The 15,851-nt window shown below is 49.7% G+C and overlaps 1 protein-coding gene across 1 annotated transcript; it reads right to left on the bottom strand.

The window, feature by feature from the left end:
* Positions 1–5,597: 5,597 nt before the first annotated feature.
* On the bottom strand, positions 5,598–9,544 carry LOC115345512. Its single transcript, XM_030024397.1, has 3 exons — positions 9,124–9,544; positions 7,992–8,145; positions 5,598–7,123 (listed from the first exon to the last, which is right to left on the bottom strand). The coding sequence occupies exons 1-3, from the start codon at positions 9,212–9,214 to the stop codon at positions 6,691–6,693; spliced, it is 678 nt and encodes a 225-aa protein (XP_029880257.1). The 5' UTR covers positions 9,215–9,544; the 3' UTR covers positions 5,598–6,690.
* Between the last annotated feature and the right edge of the window lie 6,307 nt (positions 9,545–15,851).

The raw sequence follows: 15,851 nt of genomic DNA, 5'->3' as shown, positions 1-15,851 counted from the left end.
GGTGACACTAAGCATGCTACGTGGGGGTGTTAGAGAAGAGCCCCCCTCACCCACCCTCCTGCAAATCCCCAGCTGGGCTTTTCCAGTTGTTTCAGGTAACGCATGTAGCAGCATGGCAGCTCACTGCAGCATGCAGTGGTATTCTCAAAGTATTGTCCACTGGCTTCTGATTTAATTTCAGATTATCTTAGTCCAGGCAAAAAAATGCAGTCTGTGCCAATCAAGAAGTATAGAGCACGCAGTAAGTACAGTTCAAAAGCTGCATTACCCTTATCTATTAGTAATGATCAATTAGCATGAAGGTCAGTGGGCAGCTTGGAAGTGAGTCAGATAAGAAGGGCAGAAGGAGGATTTGAATGGAAGGAAATTCTTGATTCATATTCGGCGTTTAAAGTCGTAACTCTGTAACAGTGGGGGCGGAGGGTAGCGTTAAGTAGGCCTGCTGTCACACTGACTCAACCAGAGTGTAAATCACAGCGGAGAGAGTGCTGTGGCTTTTTCCTGGTGCTAAAGCATCATACTGTACCACAGAAGGGACTGCAAGTTGCAAGAAGTCCTCCTTGCCCTCCAGCGCACCCTGAAAATCCCTGGCCAGTTTGGCCCCCCTGGCATGGCACAGCACCACAGGGCTGGTGGCTGCTGTCAGAGCCACCAAAAGCTTAAAATTCTGGTCCTTGGCTTGCACCTCCATGAGTGGGACTGGTGGTGAAGGGTGGTGCGGGACAGAGGCGGGGACCGCCACGGTCTCCCGGGCATCATCCGGGCAGGAGGTACCGTTCAACACAACGTTAATGGCTTTGGGGGAAGAAGAAAAGACGACTTGTAACCGATTAATTAACTTGCAAATTTTGCACAGATGATCCAAGTGTGCCACATTAAACAGTAATTGGCCCTTCCCAGTGTGTATGTGCACTCTGAGATAAATAAGAAGGTATTAAAAACCATTACTGAGAGTTGCATGTGCACACTCGGGGTAGTGTGGGCCTCTCAACATGAGGACGTGCTGGAGTCTGGTCTCTGTTGTGAGCTGTTACAGTTCAGGCAGAGATGACAGGGCACATAGTTGTGGTAGGCAGCATCATAATGCACTGCCTAAATGCTGTCTTTACCCTCTCAGCTACTTCAAGTAAGTGTGCTCCAAATGATTTTCTCTTCACCCGAGTCTCCTTCTGTGAAAGCAGCCAGCAAGCTGCTGAACAGGCAGGTTAACATGGGTAAGAAAAAGAGGCGAGTGTTTTGGTCTAACACACCATTTGAAGGAGAGGAGAGGAGAGGCAAGGCCATGCCCGGAGGGACAGCGGGGTGCTTCTCCTTGGTTCCCCTTGACTCCCGCGGTGGCTCCAGGGAGAACGGTGCTTTCTGCTGCCGGCGGCTGGGGCCGTGCTGTGGGCAGCCCTGGTGTGGTGGCCACCACCGCCTCGGGAGGGGACTCGGCCCCAAGCACGGCAGCCTCCTCCCTGGGCCAGGTAAAAGGGAGCTTCCTCGGAAGATACATCAAAGCTGTTCCTGAATATAAGAAGTGATGTCTGAGGCAGCTTCTCTGGATTAAACCAGACAAGTGAACTGTGGCGCTCGTCACAAATTTCAGGCAGTATGATACGACCTTTCTTGTTTTCTCAAGTTTACGTATCCCAGGTTTTCACTGCTGCTGTGGGGCAGGTTGGTGGATGGGTGAAAATAAATCTTCCACTTTTCCGTGTGTGAAGTTTATTTCTGCTTATTTCTCCCACGCATACGTACATATGCACGCAAGCCGAGGCTCAACAAAACGCTTCACCTCCTTCCGCGCTGGGTGTGTGAAGGAATACACGTGCACTGTGCTTCCAGCTTCTGTTCCAGAAATACCATATGTTCTGGCCTGCGAGCTTAAAATATCCCGATGAAGTGATGTTTTAAAGCATGAGAGCACTACACGCAGGGTTTCTTCTCCGCTCTCTGGAGGCTAATTAATCCCCTTAAAATAGAGAGATAGTAGTGAAATAGGTGCTCTTGGTACCAAGCAACTGCACTGCCTGTTGAAGATGATGAAAGTAAGTACAAAAGAGAATAGGTAGGGGTAGGTTAAAACTGGTGTTCCTGCCTCTGACAGTTTACTTTGATGAATGCTCTCATTCACTCAGCTTCACCATTTGGATCCTGCATAATCAGAGATAACAGGCGGATGGTTTGCATGAATAACTAAGTTTGTCATGTTTAATTTTCTTTAAAAAAAGAAACAGCAGTTGCTTTACCCTCATCCTTCAGGCCCAATACATATTTATAAATTGTCAGGAAATGAAAAGCCTTTTAACAGCACGCAACAAGCATGCAAAGCTACCAGGAGAAATAACTGGGAGAGCAGCGAGCGCGGGGAGCAGAGCAGCCCGCTTGCAGCTCGGGCAGGCTCACCTTGCTTCGCCTGGGAAGGTGGTGTGGGCAGAGGATGCTGAGCAGGTTGTCTGCATTATTAGGATGTGTGGCACTGATATTTGTTTTGTGTTCTGCAGATGGTGTCTTCTGACAATTTGACATTGTGCAACAAGCATTAAAACTGAAAAACCCCCACATTTGGCAGTTAGCTGGTAATTCAGCGACTGACGGTGCTACTTAATATTTGATAGGGTGCTTGCTTTATAGTGCCTACCCCATCACTGACAATTTCTTAAAACATATAGAAGGTGCAGCTGGAGTTTGCATGGAGCAAAATGGTGGAGGAATGTCTTCTGCAGAGCACTGCTCCCGGCAGCCGTGTCGTCCGCTCCAAAGCCGGTCCCACCTGCCCCTGAAGCTGCGCATGGTGGAAACATGAATGTGAAAGGTAACTGATGCGCTCTTGAGAGGGCTTAGATCCAGGACCAGCCCTTCCCAGCCTGTGCCAGGCGTAGGTGCGGGCATCGTGGCTGCTATTGAACACTGCTAATGTTACAATTAAAAAAAATCCAGTCTTTTATTGAGCAAATGATTTCTGCGGGGAATAGCATGATATATTAAAATGTCTGTGTAGAAAGCTCCCAAGGGAGAAATTGAGAAGAAGAAAGATTGGATCACTAAAACCGAGAGAGAAACCAGGAGTCGCTAATGTGAGGCTGAAGGAAGACGACCAAATCTAGTTAGAGGGTCTTCTAACCAGCATGGCTTTTTTCATAATCATCCTATCAAGATGATCTTTGCGATAGGCGACCTCTGACTTCAATACCAATATATATGTCACCAGACACAAATCCCTCAAGAGCTAACTCAATGATATTTCAAGTAAAAACTACTAGGCAGAAGCGCAATCTGATTATCGGCATGTATGCAGCCTGGGAGGCATGGAAGATCTATGAACGCTGGAGCTGGGGAGAAGCGCGGGGCAGGACCAGGCTGAGCCCCATGCAGCGGTCCTGCTGGCTGGCCACCGCTGCCACCCCCCCGCCCCGAAGTCCCACTGATGGCACGTGGCATGTTACAGCAGATCCCCAAAGAAAAGAAATCTTGAGCTGATTAGGGATCTTCTTGCTGGGTTTTCATTAGACTTTAGCATCATTTAAAATGATCTCAGAGTTGCTTTAAATTGCAACCAGTTTATCACCCCCTGAAAAGCCCTGGGTCGCTGGCAGGGCGGGTGCCGGGATCGCCCGCTCTCCCCAGGGAGCCGGAGTCCCTTGGGCACTGCCTGTGCGGGCTGCGAAACCGCTGCTGAAAGGAACTGCGAATGCGTACTTGAGTGCGGTGTTCGGATTTAATGGTAAAATGATAAATCTTACCAAAAATATCACTGAGACGAAAAGTATGCAGTGTTTGCCACTAGTAGTCATCTAGGGAATAGAGAATAATGAAATAGCAAATCCAAAACCGCAAGGGCCTGTAAAATGTTGTTTCCCTGCTAAAAATATCTTACGGAAAAAACTTTAAAGCATCAGTCCCCCTCTTTTTTATAGACCTCGCTTCATCCAAGCGCTTATGCACGTGCTTAGTTTTCAGCGTGTGAGCCGTTCTGGGGATGCTATGGGAAGAGCACGGGTTTAGAGTGCTGGCATGTGGTAACGTTTGGCTGGATCAGCCCGTGGCAAACGCTTGTGGGAATCTGGCAGAGGGTGGGTGTGTGGAGCCTGATTCTCATTTACGCCGAGGCGGCTGTACACGGCTCCCCGGGCGAGCGGGGCTCTTGCAGCGAGCATAAGTGTGTGCGAATGCTAAACCATGTAATTAATTTAAAATCCCCTGAAGTTAACCCAAAATAGTCCCATATAGACATCATGGGGCTGGTAGACCGCAGGCATCCAAGTGCTGTGCCCTTGTCCTTCCCCGCGAAGGTGCCGGCAGGCGTCCCACGGCCGCGGTGGGGCTCTCCCCGGTCGCTGCCTTCCTGCCCCGACCGCTGCCCTGTACATCACCCGAGGGGCCGCATCCCACCCCTCCGCTCCGAGCATCTCATCTGCTGTCTGGACTGGAGAGCTTGGTCTCAAACAGAGACATTAACATTTCCGTTAATAGGGATCTCTGTGTTGCTACATAGTCTGAATTGGCCTCTATTACTTATTAATGAAGATCCAAAAGTGCATGTACTTAAGACCTTGCTTAGCTAAGGGGAGTCTTCTAGGGCCAATTTGAGTCCTATTTAATGACTAATGGCTATTGAGACATAATGTCCACTAAGCAGATCTCACATCCTATTTAGTATTTAATGTTTAAATATTTAATTAATTAAACACTGCCAAATATTTAATTAAACGCCATCAGAGCCATCCTGACACTTCCACTATGCATAATGCAAAGGAAATCAGGGCTTTCCTTATGAGCCCCACAAGTAATGCAGATTCAGCCTTACCCAGAAATAGCTGGGGTCTGTGTAGCCAAAATACCTGCAATCATACACAATAGGGAGGGCTGGTTTTTAAAAACCTTTTTTTTTTTTTTTTTTTTCCAAAATGAGCTGAGCTAAACGTTTTGTTAGTAAATCAGGCTCTGAAGTGACACGTAGGCAGAGCGGTGGTACCGTATGCTGCACTGCAACAAGAATGCTATGCTTGTATATTGACTTTTAATTATTTAAAAGTAAATGACTGCTACTTAGCATGGCATACCTGCCAGCAGTTTACACTAGTTTTGCTTAAATATTTACTCTGCTATTCAATAAAAAATGAGTCTACTGAAGCAAAAAATGAGAACCTACTGTATCACGTGGTCCCTCTCCTACCTGTGGCATGCCAACTTCACAAAGATTTATTCACAAAGAGATGCTAGATTTTGATGGGTTTTCTGGACTAAGCCAAAATACGGGTTTAAATTATCCAGTTAGACTTCCAGCTACAAACTGGGTCATAATTATCAGCTTTTGACATTCGTTTCATATTTACTTACAGAAACTTGGCGCTTAGAAATACAAAGATCTTTAAATCCCAGTTTCAAAATCTGGACACCCAGCAGGTACAGAAACATTTAGGGCTGAATTGCTTATTTGAATATTTTATTACCCAGCTCCCTCCTCTGATGCGTGCTGAAGCTGCTAGGTCGTGTTTCATCACTCCCAGCCTGTGTGGGGATGTCTTATTTTAATGTTCCCACATGGGATCTCTCGCTAACAAGGAATGTGGCTACCAGTTGGAGAAACCATTAAAGTCACATCATTTTTATGCTTGGATTCAAGCCATTTATTAATGAAATGAGGATACATATTTTGGGCCTTCTTTAGAGGATCTTACATGATCTTATTGGCTGCTCCAGCCAAATCATCTTTCACTGTAAAGAGCTGATGCTCCAGTTGCTCAAATTGGGTTTTACTTATATAAACAGGCAAAAAAAAATGGACTCACACTGTCAAAAGCCTCTATTGTTAGGACCTTTATCTCTCAAGTTCAGCGATGCTTCGCTTTGTCCGTTTGCATTTATTGAACAATCAGTTGCCTGAACAGCCAGGAGTTTGCCTACATCTACAGGCTGCTGGGATGTTTTGAATTTTCATGTTCCCCTGCCCACCCAAGCAATAACCTCAAACTACATTAATTCCTTTCACTTCTCTGCTCCTTACAGTCTTTTAAACAAAGGTATATTGCCACCCAAGGTGGGAGTAAAACGCCATTGTGCCCACGCTTTGCCCAAAAATAAATGTTAAAACTGAGCAGGATGGAGGACTCATCTACCTCATCTAGTGTAACAGACACTTGATGGTCTTGCTTGATGTAGATCATATCTTTTAATTAACTTTTACTTTATTCTCATATGTATACACATAACCCCCCATAAATCATTTAAAGTGGGCAGTGGTCTAAGTAGCGGAGGTACAAAGGTGGCAGGGAACTGGCAGGCTGTGAGCAGAAGGGTGAAGGATGGGGATGGCGGGTTGCTTGGCTCTTTGGGCTCGGTCCTCCCCGCCAGCGCTGTAGGCTCCCAGAGGCTGGGTAGGACAGGCGAGGGACAAGGCGCTGGCTACGGCCAGAAAGCCGGGCTCTTCGGTGAGGAGCCTCCCTGGCAAAGCCGGGGGCTGGGAGCGCTCTGCCAGGGCAGCGTGCACCCGCTGCGCTCGCCGCAGTTACCTGGGGACTCGGTCCCAGCTGCAGCCGAGGCCTTTCTGTGCTCATTTATTATTCAGCACGTCTTGACTGCTTAATTGAGGAGATGTGTAGCAGTCTCTATTAGCGCGTGAGCTCTTTGGGGGGAAAATCGGTGCGGGCAGCGATTCCACGTTTGCATTTTCAGTTCATAAAGAAAAACTCCTTCAGCCATCTGCCATCACCCCACAGGTCCCCAGATACGGTTACCAGCCGCTGAATTTTGATGGTGCCCTGCCCGAGTTTGCATCGCTGGTCGTGACTTGTAGCTGTAGCTAAAACCGGCCCCACTTGTCCCACCGTGCTGCGGGGGCCTCCTGCCCGCTCGCTCGGGCCGTGACGCCACGCCACGCGGCCCCCAGCGCGCCCACGCCTGCGGTGCCCGAGGACACGGCTCCCAGACGAGGGCGGCTAATGCCGGACCCGTTAGTCCCTGTACGCACCTCGTGGGAAACGCCGCCGTTTCCCCCCAGCAGGCGAAGAACCTCGTTCTGCCCGTGGCACGCGAAACGGGCGAGGGACGGCCCGTGCTCCTTCGCCGCCCAGCCTCGCGTTCGGGCCGAGAGCTTCGCCGGCGCTCCCACCCCAGCCTGCCTCCCTCGGCGGACCAGCTCCTAGGCAGCAAAGATACGTAAAGAAGAAGTAAGGATATTGTCTCCTGTTGGTACAAGGCCTCAACGACGTGAAGTTTCTTATCGCGCCAGCCAGCAAGCTGCGCTGAACGTGGCAGAAGAGAGCGAGCATCACCGGGCGGACGGCAGGGGCGGGCCTGTGACGGGGCGGCGCTTCTGAGGCCGGAGCACCCCACGCCGGCGAGGGACCCCGGGTTACCGACCGCCTGGAAACACTCCCCTGCCGCCCCAGCACCGCCGGGGGACGTTTCCGTGGCAGGCCCGTCCCGCTCCAGCGTAAAACCCACTTGAAGGCGGTTCGTCCCGCGGTAGCCTCTTCGCCCTCCCGCCCAGCGCGGCTGCGGGCGGGAAAGGCGCGGGGCGGGGCCGGGCTGTCCCGGCAGAGCCCCCGCCCGCCGCACGGCCCCGACGCCGCATTGCAAAGGGTCTGCTGCCACCTCGTGGGCCGCGCCGAGCCCGGCCGAGCCCCGGCCGAGCCCCGCCGAGCCCCGCCCGAGCCCCGGCCGAGCCCCGGCCGAGCCCCGCCGAGCCCCGCCCGAGCCCCGGCCGAGCCCCGCCGAGCCGCCGCCGAGCCCCGCCGAGCCCCGCCGAGCCGCCGCCGAGCCCCGCCCGAGCCGCCGCCGAGCCCGGCCGAGCCCCGCCGCGGGACGACCGCCCGCCGGCGCCGCGCCCGCCCCAGCATCCTCCCGCCGCGCCCGCCCCGCATCCTCCCGCGGCATCCCTATCCTCCCCGCCGCACCCGCAGACCCAGGCCTGCACCCGCGCCGCTGCATCCCCACCAGCCCCAAAACCACAAGTTTCCCTTGCGGGAAATTCCTGGCTGAGCGGCCTCAGCCCGGCAGAGCCTCACCTGCCTCTGACCAAGCCACCCCGTCCCGCCGTGCCCCCGCACGGACACCGGGAAACGCTTGGTCTCTTATGGGATGTTGTCTTCCACGCAAATAAAGTTTGGGTTTCCATCCCCACGGAGTGGGAGCGGCTCAGGGAAGCACAACCAATGTGTCCTGTAAAACAGATGGTGCAGCTGTGGGTTAGGATTCTCCGCATTACCGAGACTAAACAACTAGCTCACTATGTTTAATATCAAAATACAAAGCTTAAAAACACTTCACTCATTTGGGGTTCATCATCCCCCCCGCCCCGGTGTGTGAAACGCTACTGGAAACACCATGTTTTTGGCCATATAGGTTTATGGACGGTGATTTTGTGCTTACACAAGGACTTGAATCAATGTGTAGGTGGAAAAGGCCATTTTTCTCTCCACAATTTCAAAATGTATGTATTACATTTCATTGTCTCACATAAGATTTTATCAGGCATGTTGTTTTCACTGCACATCCTGACTTAATGCAATGTGGCCTACAAAAATTAGTCATAACACAGTACATCAGCCAGGAAGAGACAAACATTTCTATAAACTGCATGTTCCATCAGCACATCGGTGCAACCTATGGGCAGATGGTTTTGTCCAAATTCAGTGGAATCACATCTTTTCCAGATGGCTCCATGTTCACAGATAATGTATTCCCATACAACTCTGACCCGGACAGGGGTCAGACTCAGTCTCAAAGCGAAGGTATATTAGTAACAAATGTGCCGCTTTTTCTCCCTGCCCCATTTCTGAGTGAGCACACTAGGAACCGTTGGACAGAAACATCCTTAATCCTAAAAATAGGCTCTAGAGTAATTGAAGATCCACTGTCTGTTATTTTGACTTGTTGGTTACCGGCTCCTGTGATTGAGCACAGCCCCGACCGCGCCGGGTGAGCAGGGAGGACCGTGTGCCGCAGGCCCACGCTCACCCCAGGCTGCCGCAGCCCCGGGCGGCCCCGCCAGCCCCACGGACAGGGCGAGCGCTTGGTGGGACCTCGGCCAACGTCCCGTTCCCGCGACGCCCAGCTGGTCACAGGCTCCTCTTTGCACTGGGACAGTGCTTTCCATGCACAGTTCTCGTCCTCTGCCGGGTATCTCCAGGCACTCACCCGCTCTCCAGCTTTGTCTCCCCATTTTACAGAAGCAAAAAACCCAAGCTGGCGAGCTGCTCTGGTCATCGCTTGGCACCGTGTACCCCATTTCCCAAGGAAGCTGGGCTGGTGCCCCAGCAGGGCCAGCGGGATGTCCGGACGATGCTGGGAGGGGACATGGGGGCCGGCATCTGTGGTCCCCTGTGCCCAGACCCCCCGTGCTGTGTCCTGCAGGTCAGCTCTGCTCCTCGCCACGGAAATGATTGTCAGTTGATCCTTCACTACTTCAGCGATGCCGATCAGCTTTTGAACTGCTGTAAATGAGGCCAATCAGCATTACTTTCGTTTCATTACTTCAAGAGCTTACTCATAAATTTCCTCTTATCCTGCTTCCCCTTTGGTCTGGAATTAGCCACAGCACTTGCTACGAGCTGCTGTACCCAGTTCTCCTCCACTGGAGCTGTTTGATCTTTCCTAGGTTTAGTAATCAACTGGCAAACACGCCTTATCTTGTTTGACTTAAAGCAATACACCTTCTTGCCCGTTTTTCTCTGCATTGCATGCGCGGTGCTGCTGGGGAAGCAGGGGACTAGCTGCGGCACTTAACTGACCTCAGTATAACACGGGAGAGAATTAATTGGCAACGAGTCCGTAAAATAATTAACAACATCTTTCATTTAGCTGTGTGAATTTTATTACTTGGATGTTAAAAATGGGGAGGATGGATTTCATTGCAGATGAAAGGGTGGTTCCCCCTGTTACTACCAAGCAGCCCATGGCTCAGTACGCAGCAGGGATGGGTTTGACAGCAACGCTCTTCTGGGGTGAAAACCAGCATGTTCCTGAAAAGGTACGACAGGAATGTAAAATATTTCCTTTTTTGCACCATTTCGTTGGCATTGGGGTAAGCTGAAACAAGGTGAAGGACGGCTCCAACCACACTCCTGCTTAAAGTGCCCCAAACTGTCCCTGACTTGGATGGTTGGTCCAGGGAGCTGCAGCAGCTCCTCCAGCCAACAGCAGTTAATTTAAACCAGTGTGAGTGTAAAATAGTGGTAACAAATGCAAAGCCCTTCAAATGTGTTTCTCTGTCAGGAGAGAGCAGAAAAGGGTCATTTTCAGAGGTATTTTGCCTTGACTTTCCTGGTACGAAAGTAACCCAACCTGCTTTCAGCAGAAAGTGAGCAGCAACTGTCTTTTTAATGATTAATTTTTCATAAAATGCAAGTTAAAAAATTATTTGCTTTCTGATGTTAGAATCCCTTTTAAAGGATTGATGAATAAAGTGAGTATTGAAATTGCTGAGACACGTAAAAAGCATCAGGGCAGATTATATGCGTGAGCACCCGTGAGGCTGAGGCTCCCCAGCTGCTATGGGCAAGGCTGGTACCCACACTCTCCAGCCTCCATCCACCTGCCCTTTTGGGATCGGCCATTTCCTAACTAAACACAAATGGCTCCACCTGTCATAAATTACAGATATTTCTGGGGATGCTTAAATTCATGGCACCTGGAAGAAACCAAAGCTGTCTACAAAAGAGTCCTGTGCTCCCATGGGCCCTTTTGGGGTTTGAGCTCTTGTTCTATACCTCTTTGTTTTGCAATCCCTGCCTTGGAGTAGACCCAAGGCAAACAATTATTGCTTCATGCCGTGCTGGCAGCTGGAGAGGTAAGGCATGATCTCATCTTTTCTCTGTGTGGGTCTGCAGGGGTCCTCTGGGGCAGGAAAGCAGCAAGTGGGAGCCTGGTACTCGTGGTGTGTGGGGGCTGGCTCTGGTGGTATGTCATTGTGACCGGGAAGTTTCCCACCTTTCTGCTGTTGTAGTGTGATGGTATTTCCCCAAAACCCCCTTTTTTCAGAGTGATGCAATGTGTGGTGCTGGAGTACAGGCTGAGGGCTCTGCCCAGCTGAGGCTTGCTCTGGCCGTGCTGCTAACTGTGTGCTTGAGGGAAACAGCATTCTGGTGACTCCCGTTTATCATATGTAAAATGGGGATAATAATAACCTATGTCACAGGGGTGTTGCAAGACTTAATTAATTAGTATTTGCAAAGAGCTTTCAGATAATTGGATTAGAGGTGCTATATTAACACAAACTGTTATTGTTATTATTTATTTATTATGTACTTGTAGAGTTCATCTGTGCAGGATGTTTTTGCTGAGTCTAGCTTACAGATGTAAACAGAGGCGATTTGCATTGAGTTAAAGGGAAGCAAAAGAAGCAAATTCCTATTCCAGCTCTCACTTGTGACCTCCCCAAGGCTAACACACCCCCAGAGGCTGAGCAACAGCTACAGGCAAGTTTTGAGTGGTGCCTCCTGCTGAAACTGGGAGGATCTCTACATTTCTAGAAAATGCCCAGAAAATGGGAGGGAAAAGGTCCCGCAGTTTGGGAGGCTGTTGTACGGCATGGACCAGGTTTAGTTTTCCTTCCCAAGTGCTTTTCAGCCCCTACTGTTGGGCATGGGATGATGTGGAAGGAGACTGATGTGGGATCCTGAGGCCTGTGGGCCCGTTCCTGGGTGAGATTTGCAGCCCAGCAGCAGCAGGGCATGGGAAGCGTGGCACTGCTATGTCTGTTGGCAGGTTATTGGGGTTGGGTACCCTGGATTCATTTTTTAAGTTGGAATATATTTTTTGGGCTCACCTAAAATGGAAATACATGAGAATAACAGGAATGGTCAGGCGGAGGAGCACTGTGGGGTTCTGGTGCTATGGGAGTGGCTCCTGCCATGCTGGGTCATGGCACGACATGCACCAAATCTGCACTTGCTTCCACAAAATGAAGTTCTTGGTGAATATGTAAAATAAGCTTCCTAAAGCTGCTAATGCTTTTCCATCTGACTCCAGCTTCTCTAGGTAATTCACCCCTGAGGTGAATACTTGGGTCAGAGTTAAATACAGCTGCTTTGGGATTTTGTGGGTATGAAAACAGACTAATTTGGTGCATAAGTCATTTTTAGTGCACTAATTTCCTGTTTTACATGCAGAAATGGTCCATAAATGGCACAAAAGTCTTGAGGAAACTAAGCCTAAAGCATCTTGTTCAGTTAGACTGAATGCTGGAGTCTTCCTTAACAGCACATTATATGAAAACTCTCGGTGCTTCACTTCTTACTAGAAACCAGCAAATCTTTATCAGTTTATAGCTCTGCATAGGTTATTAGTTGTCTCAGGCTTGCATAGCTCTGTTTTTCTTCATTAATATTAGGCTTTTGTCCTTCTGATTTTTTTTTTAAGAGTCCCAAGTCCACAGCTGAAGATCTGAAGTCTTTCTTCATTAAAAAGAAACAAATAATACAGTGTGCAAATGAGGTATTGAGGAACATGGACCAGAAGCTGCTGTGTCTGGAGCCAGCAGCTCTGGGGTGGCTCTTCTGCAGCATCCCTGGTTGCTGCTGCAACATCTCCTCGGCCCTGAGGCTGGCTGCCCCTGGGCAGGCGCTTGGCTCTGCAGAAAGGCAAGGCGCTGCCCTGCAGTGCACCCAAAACTCCAGGCCCTGGATGGAAATGCACCAGTCTAGGCTCAAATCTACTGAATTGCTTTAAACTCAAGGGCTCAGTCTCAACTTCCACACCTATGGCTCGGGGTTCCAATTAACTGTGGGAACTTCTTGCATTGAAGAAAGACCCAGGAGGGAGGAAATGTCCTGGGGGAAGAGAAGTCTGGGAAACTTGTGAAAATGCTTAAGTGCAGCCAAGTCTGTAAGAAAAACTTCAGGATAAAGTTTACTCCTAGTTGCTGATGAATTATCAGCACAGGCAAGCCCTTGGCAGAGGCCTGGGTTAGGATTTCACACGGTGAGATAAGCAGCCGCCTTGAAGGGTGAGCCAGCACCTCGCCTCTGCGTTGCAACCCCTTCCTCTCGCCTCCTGTGTTCTTGGCGGTGCATCGCTCTGCGCTCTCCCTAGCCCGTTGCTTAAGCTTTCAGCTATGTTTTACGATGGCCTGCAATACCGATCGTGACGCGAGGCAGTTGCTGTGTAGGTGGCATGCTGAGGGTAGCACCAGTGAGATGCAGGTGTAGCGGGTTCAGGGGCTGGCTCGTGTGCCATGTGGGCAGAGTGGCAGCGAGTCCGCAGCAGGCTTGGTGTGCCCAATTTATGGCCACTTACATGTGAAATTGCTCTGATCTGATTTGCATATGCAGTCATAGTAATTGTGGGCCAATTAAACTTGTAGTTCACAAAATCTGGGCCTGAAACCTTTACAATTCTTACAAACATACTAATCTGAGTGTATATGTCACTTCATCAAATTCATGAAACCATAAATTGTTCCTGTCTGGCATCACCAGCTGCACGCGGGAGTTGCTGGGGCTGGGCTGAAGGAGCCATCGGCCCCATGCAGTGACTGGGGAAGATATTTTTAATGAGCTCTTCCCTATTCAAGGATTGAATCAGAGCTGTTAGGATGTCAGTGTAAGATTCATTGCAATATCTATGGGAGATTTATCTTTACTCTTCCATTTTTTTAAAAATGTTGTTGTCCTGGAGGAGTTGTTACAATGTCAATAAATGTGTCGTCTACATTTGTTAGTGCAAATGCAGTTATAAAATGTCAGAGATTTGTCTCAAGTTTTTTATTTCTACCTTACTCATTGAGGAACAGAAGTGGCTTTAAAACGGGCAGCGTGATGGGCTCATGGCCTGGTGGGGAGCGAGCCTCTGGCCACCTCGGCCCTGGAGACCCCGTTTCCCCGCTGAGGCTTGGGCAACGGGGCGTTGTGGGTCTCCAGCCCCAGGGTGGGGACGGCGAGGGAGCGTGGAGGTGCTTTCCCTCGGCAAGTGGAGCCGGGTGCTGCATTGGTACCCTCCCTGGCGTGGCACCATCCTGCTGGCTGCTCCCAGGAGCTGCCGCCTCCCCAGCTGGAAGCATCTGTAAGCACCCAGAGAGCGTTGGACCCCTGTGAGAGTGGATTTAAAATATTTAGTCTGTCTACTCAGCTTTCATCACCCTCTTCCCAACCCAGCAAGGCACGTGCTGAATACCTGATCCACCCTTCCCAGAGGACACCTACCGTGTCACCACCTACCCCTTTATGCAGTTCAACTTCTGCGGCGCATCCTGCTAATTTACCAGTGCATCTCTGAATAGTTGGTGTCAGAGCAAGGCTTTATCATAGCCAGATGCTGTTGACGACTTGAGGTTTGGCTTTTGTTCAGTGAGAAGAGCTCTAGCTATTGAAGCACTGAGTCTGGGGCTGGCTATCATGGAGCCAGATGGTTTCGTTCCAAATGTTTAAAATCTATAAATCTTTAATCTATAAATTCTGTTGCCACTATGAAAATGATAGGTTAAATTTTGCAATCCTCACAGATAGTTACCCTCTGAGTAGATATCATCAAAGATTAAAAAGTCATTATTTCTTGGCTTTTTATATATTTTTCCTTCTTTGTCATTTTTGTGTAAGTTCCTACGGGGGGGGGGGGAAAAATTATTCTAAGCTCTGAGTTGAAGAACATCAGAAATCAGCTTCTCTGAACTGGATTTGAAAGAATTTTTTCCAATGCATTGCTCCTCTTTGGTCTAGCTGCAATGTTGAAGGCCTTGGTGTATTTGAGATTTGTTATTTATATTCCAGCCAACTGCAGATTTTATTCTCTCAATGATATTTTGCACATTTTGCAGAGAAGTGGTTACTCACTTCATTTCTACCCTTGTATTTCTGGTTTTAGGTCTGTAAGCAGCAATATTTTTCTTTCCCCCTTAAATCTTGGTAGGGGCTCTGGTGTGGTAGCTTGTTGCCTGTGGCTGACTGCTGAGGTTTAAGGGCACCGTGCTACGCCTGTCTGTCACCTACATCATTTTTGCAGAACAACATGGCTTAACCTTGGAGAAGTCACGTTTCTGCTCTGACTCGCTATGCCAAGAGGCATGGCTGCTTGTGGGGGATGGCGCAACGGTCTGCCTGCCCTGCTGAAGGACTGAGCTGCAAAGTGCCGATGTTGGGATGTGTGCTGTGGATATAGGGGCTTGTGGTTTTCCCTGCCAACGCTGCACTGCCCTGTCTGCTTGGTTTTACCTGGCCCATGCCAGTAAGCGCCTGGTGCCTAACACCAGTGGGATGGGCCCTTCTGCAGGGGACAGTCCTGCTATGTAGCAGGTTGTACCGTAGGCTGGTGGAATGCATTTCTGGCTGAAGAACACAACTGAGACCCAGGAAACCTGATGCTTTTTAAAGCAATCCCACTGTCTTGCCCCAAATTTTATACCTGATGAGTTATGGATTTGGGAGATGAGGAACATCTCTTCTTGAAAAGAGAAATACTTGCCTGGAGGTTGCTGGGGGAGCCTGGAGTAGGTGGACTTGCAGATCTGACCTAGAGGCTTAGTCAAGGGAGGAAAGATTTGTTAACCTGCACAAGGTGAAATCTCCCAATATCAAACCACATTTCTGCATGTACCTGAACTATCTGCTGCTCAATGACTGCTGCAGGTAGCACAGGGCTGATCAGCACCTCGGGGACCTAATGCTGGACTCCGAAATGCGGGAGTGAAACAATACAGGTCACTCAAAGTCTGAGCCTGAGAACTTAGCTGCAGTCATAAAACCAGTCTGGGCTCTCTTATTTGACCACCAAATGGTTGCTTTACTTCTAATTGTGTAAATTTACATTTTTGGCTACCTAGCGGCGTGTAGCGTTTTGAATGCTGTATCGTACCATAGGCCTGACCAACTCCTGACGTGAAGCTGTGTGCCAAAACTGTAGTGTGGCCCGGGGCTGGGTGAGCAGCATCTCCA

This window comes from Aquila chrysaetos, chromosome 9 (genome assembly GCF_900496995.4).
Source record: "Aquila chrysaetos chrysaetos chromosome 9, bAquChr1.4, whole genome shotgun sequence".
Taxonomy (NCBI): Eukaryota; Metazoa; Chordata; class Aves; order Accipitriformes; family Accipitridae; genus Aquila; species Aquila chrysaetos.
The sequence above is the reverse complement of the archived record's forward strand: the minus strand, read 5'-3'. Positions and strand labels throughout refer to the sequence as shown.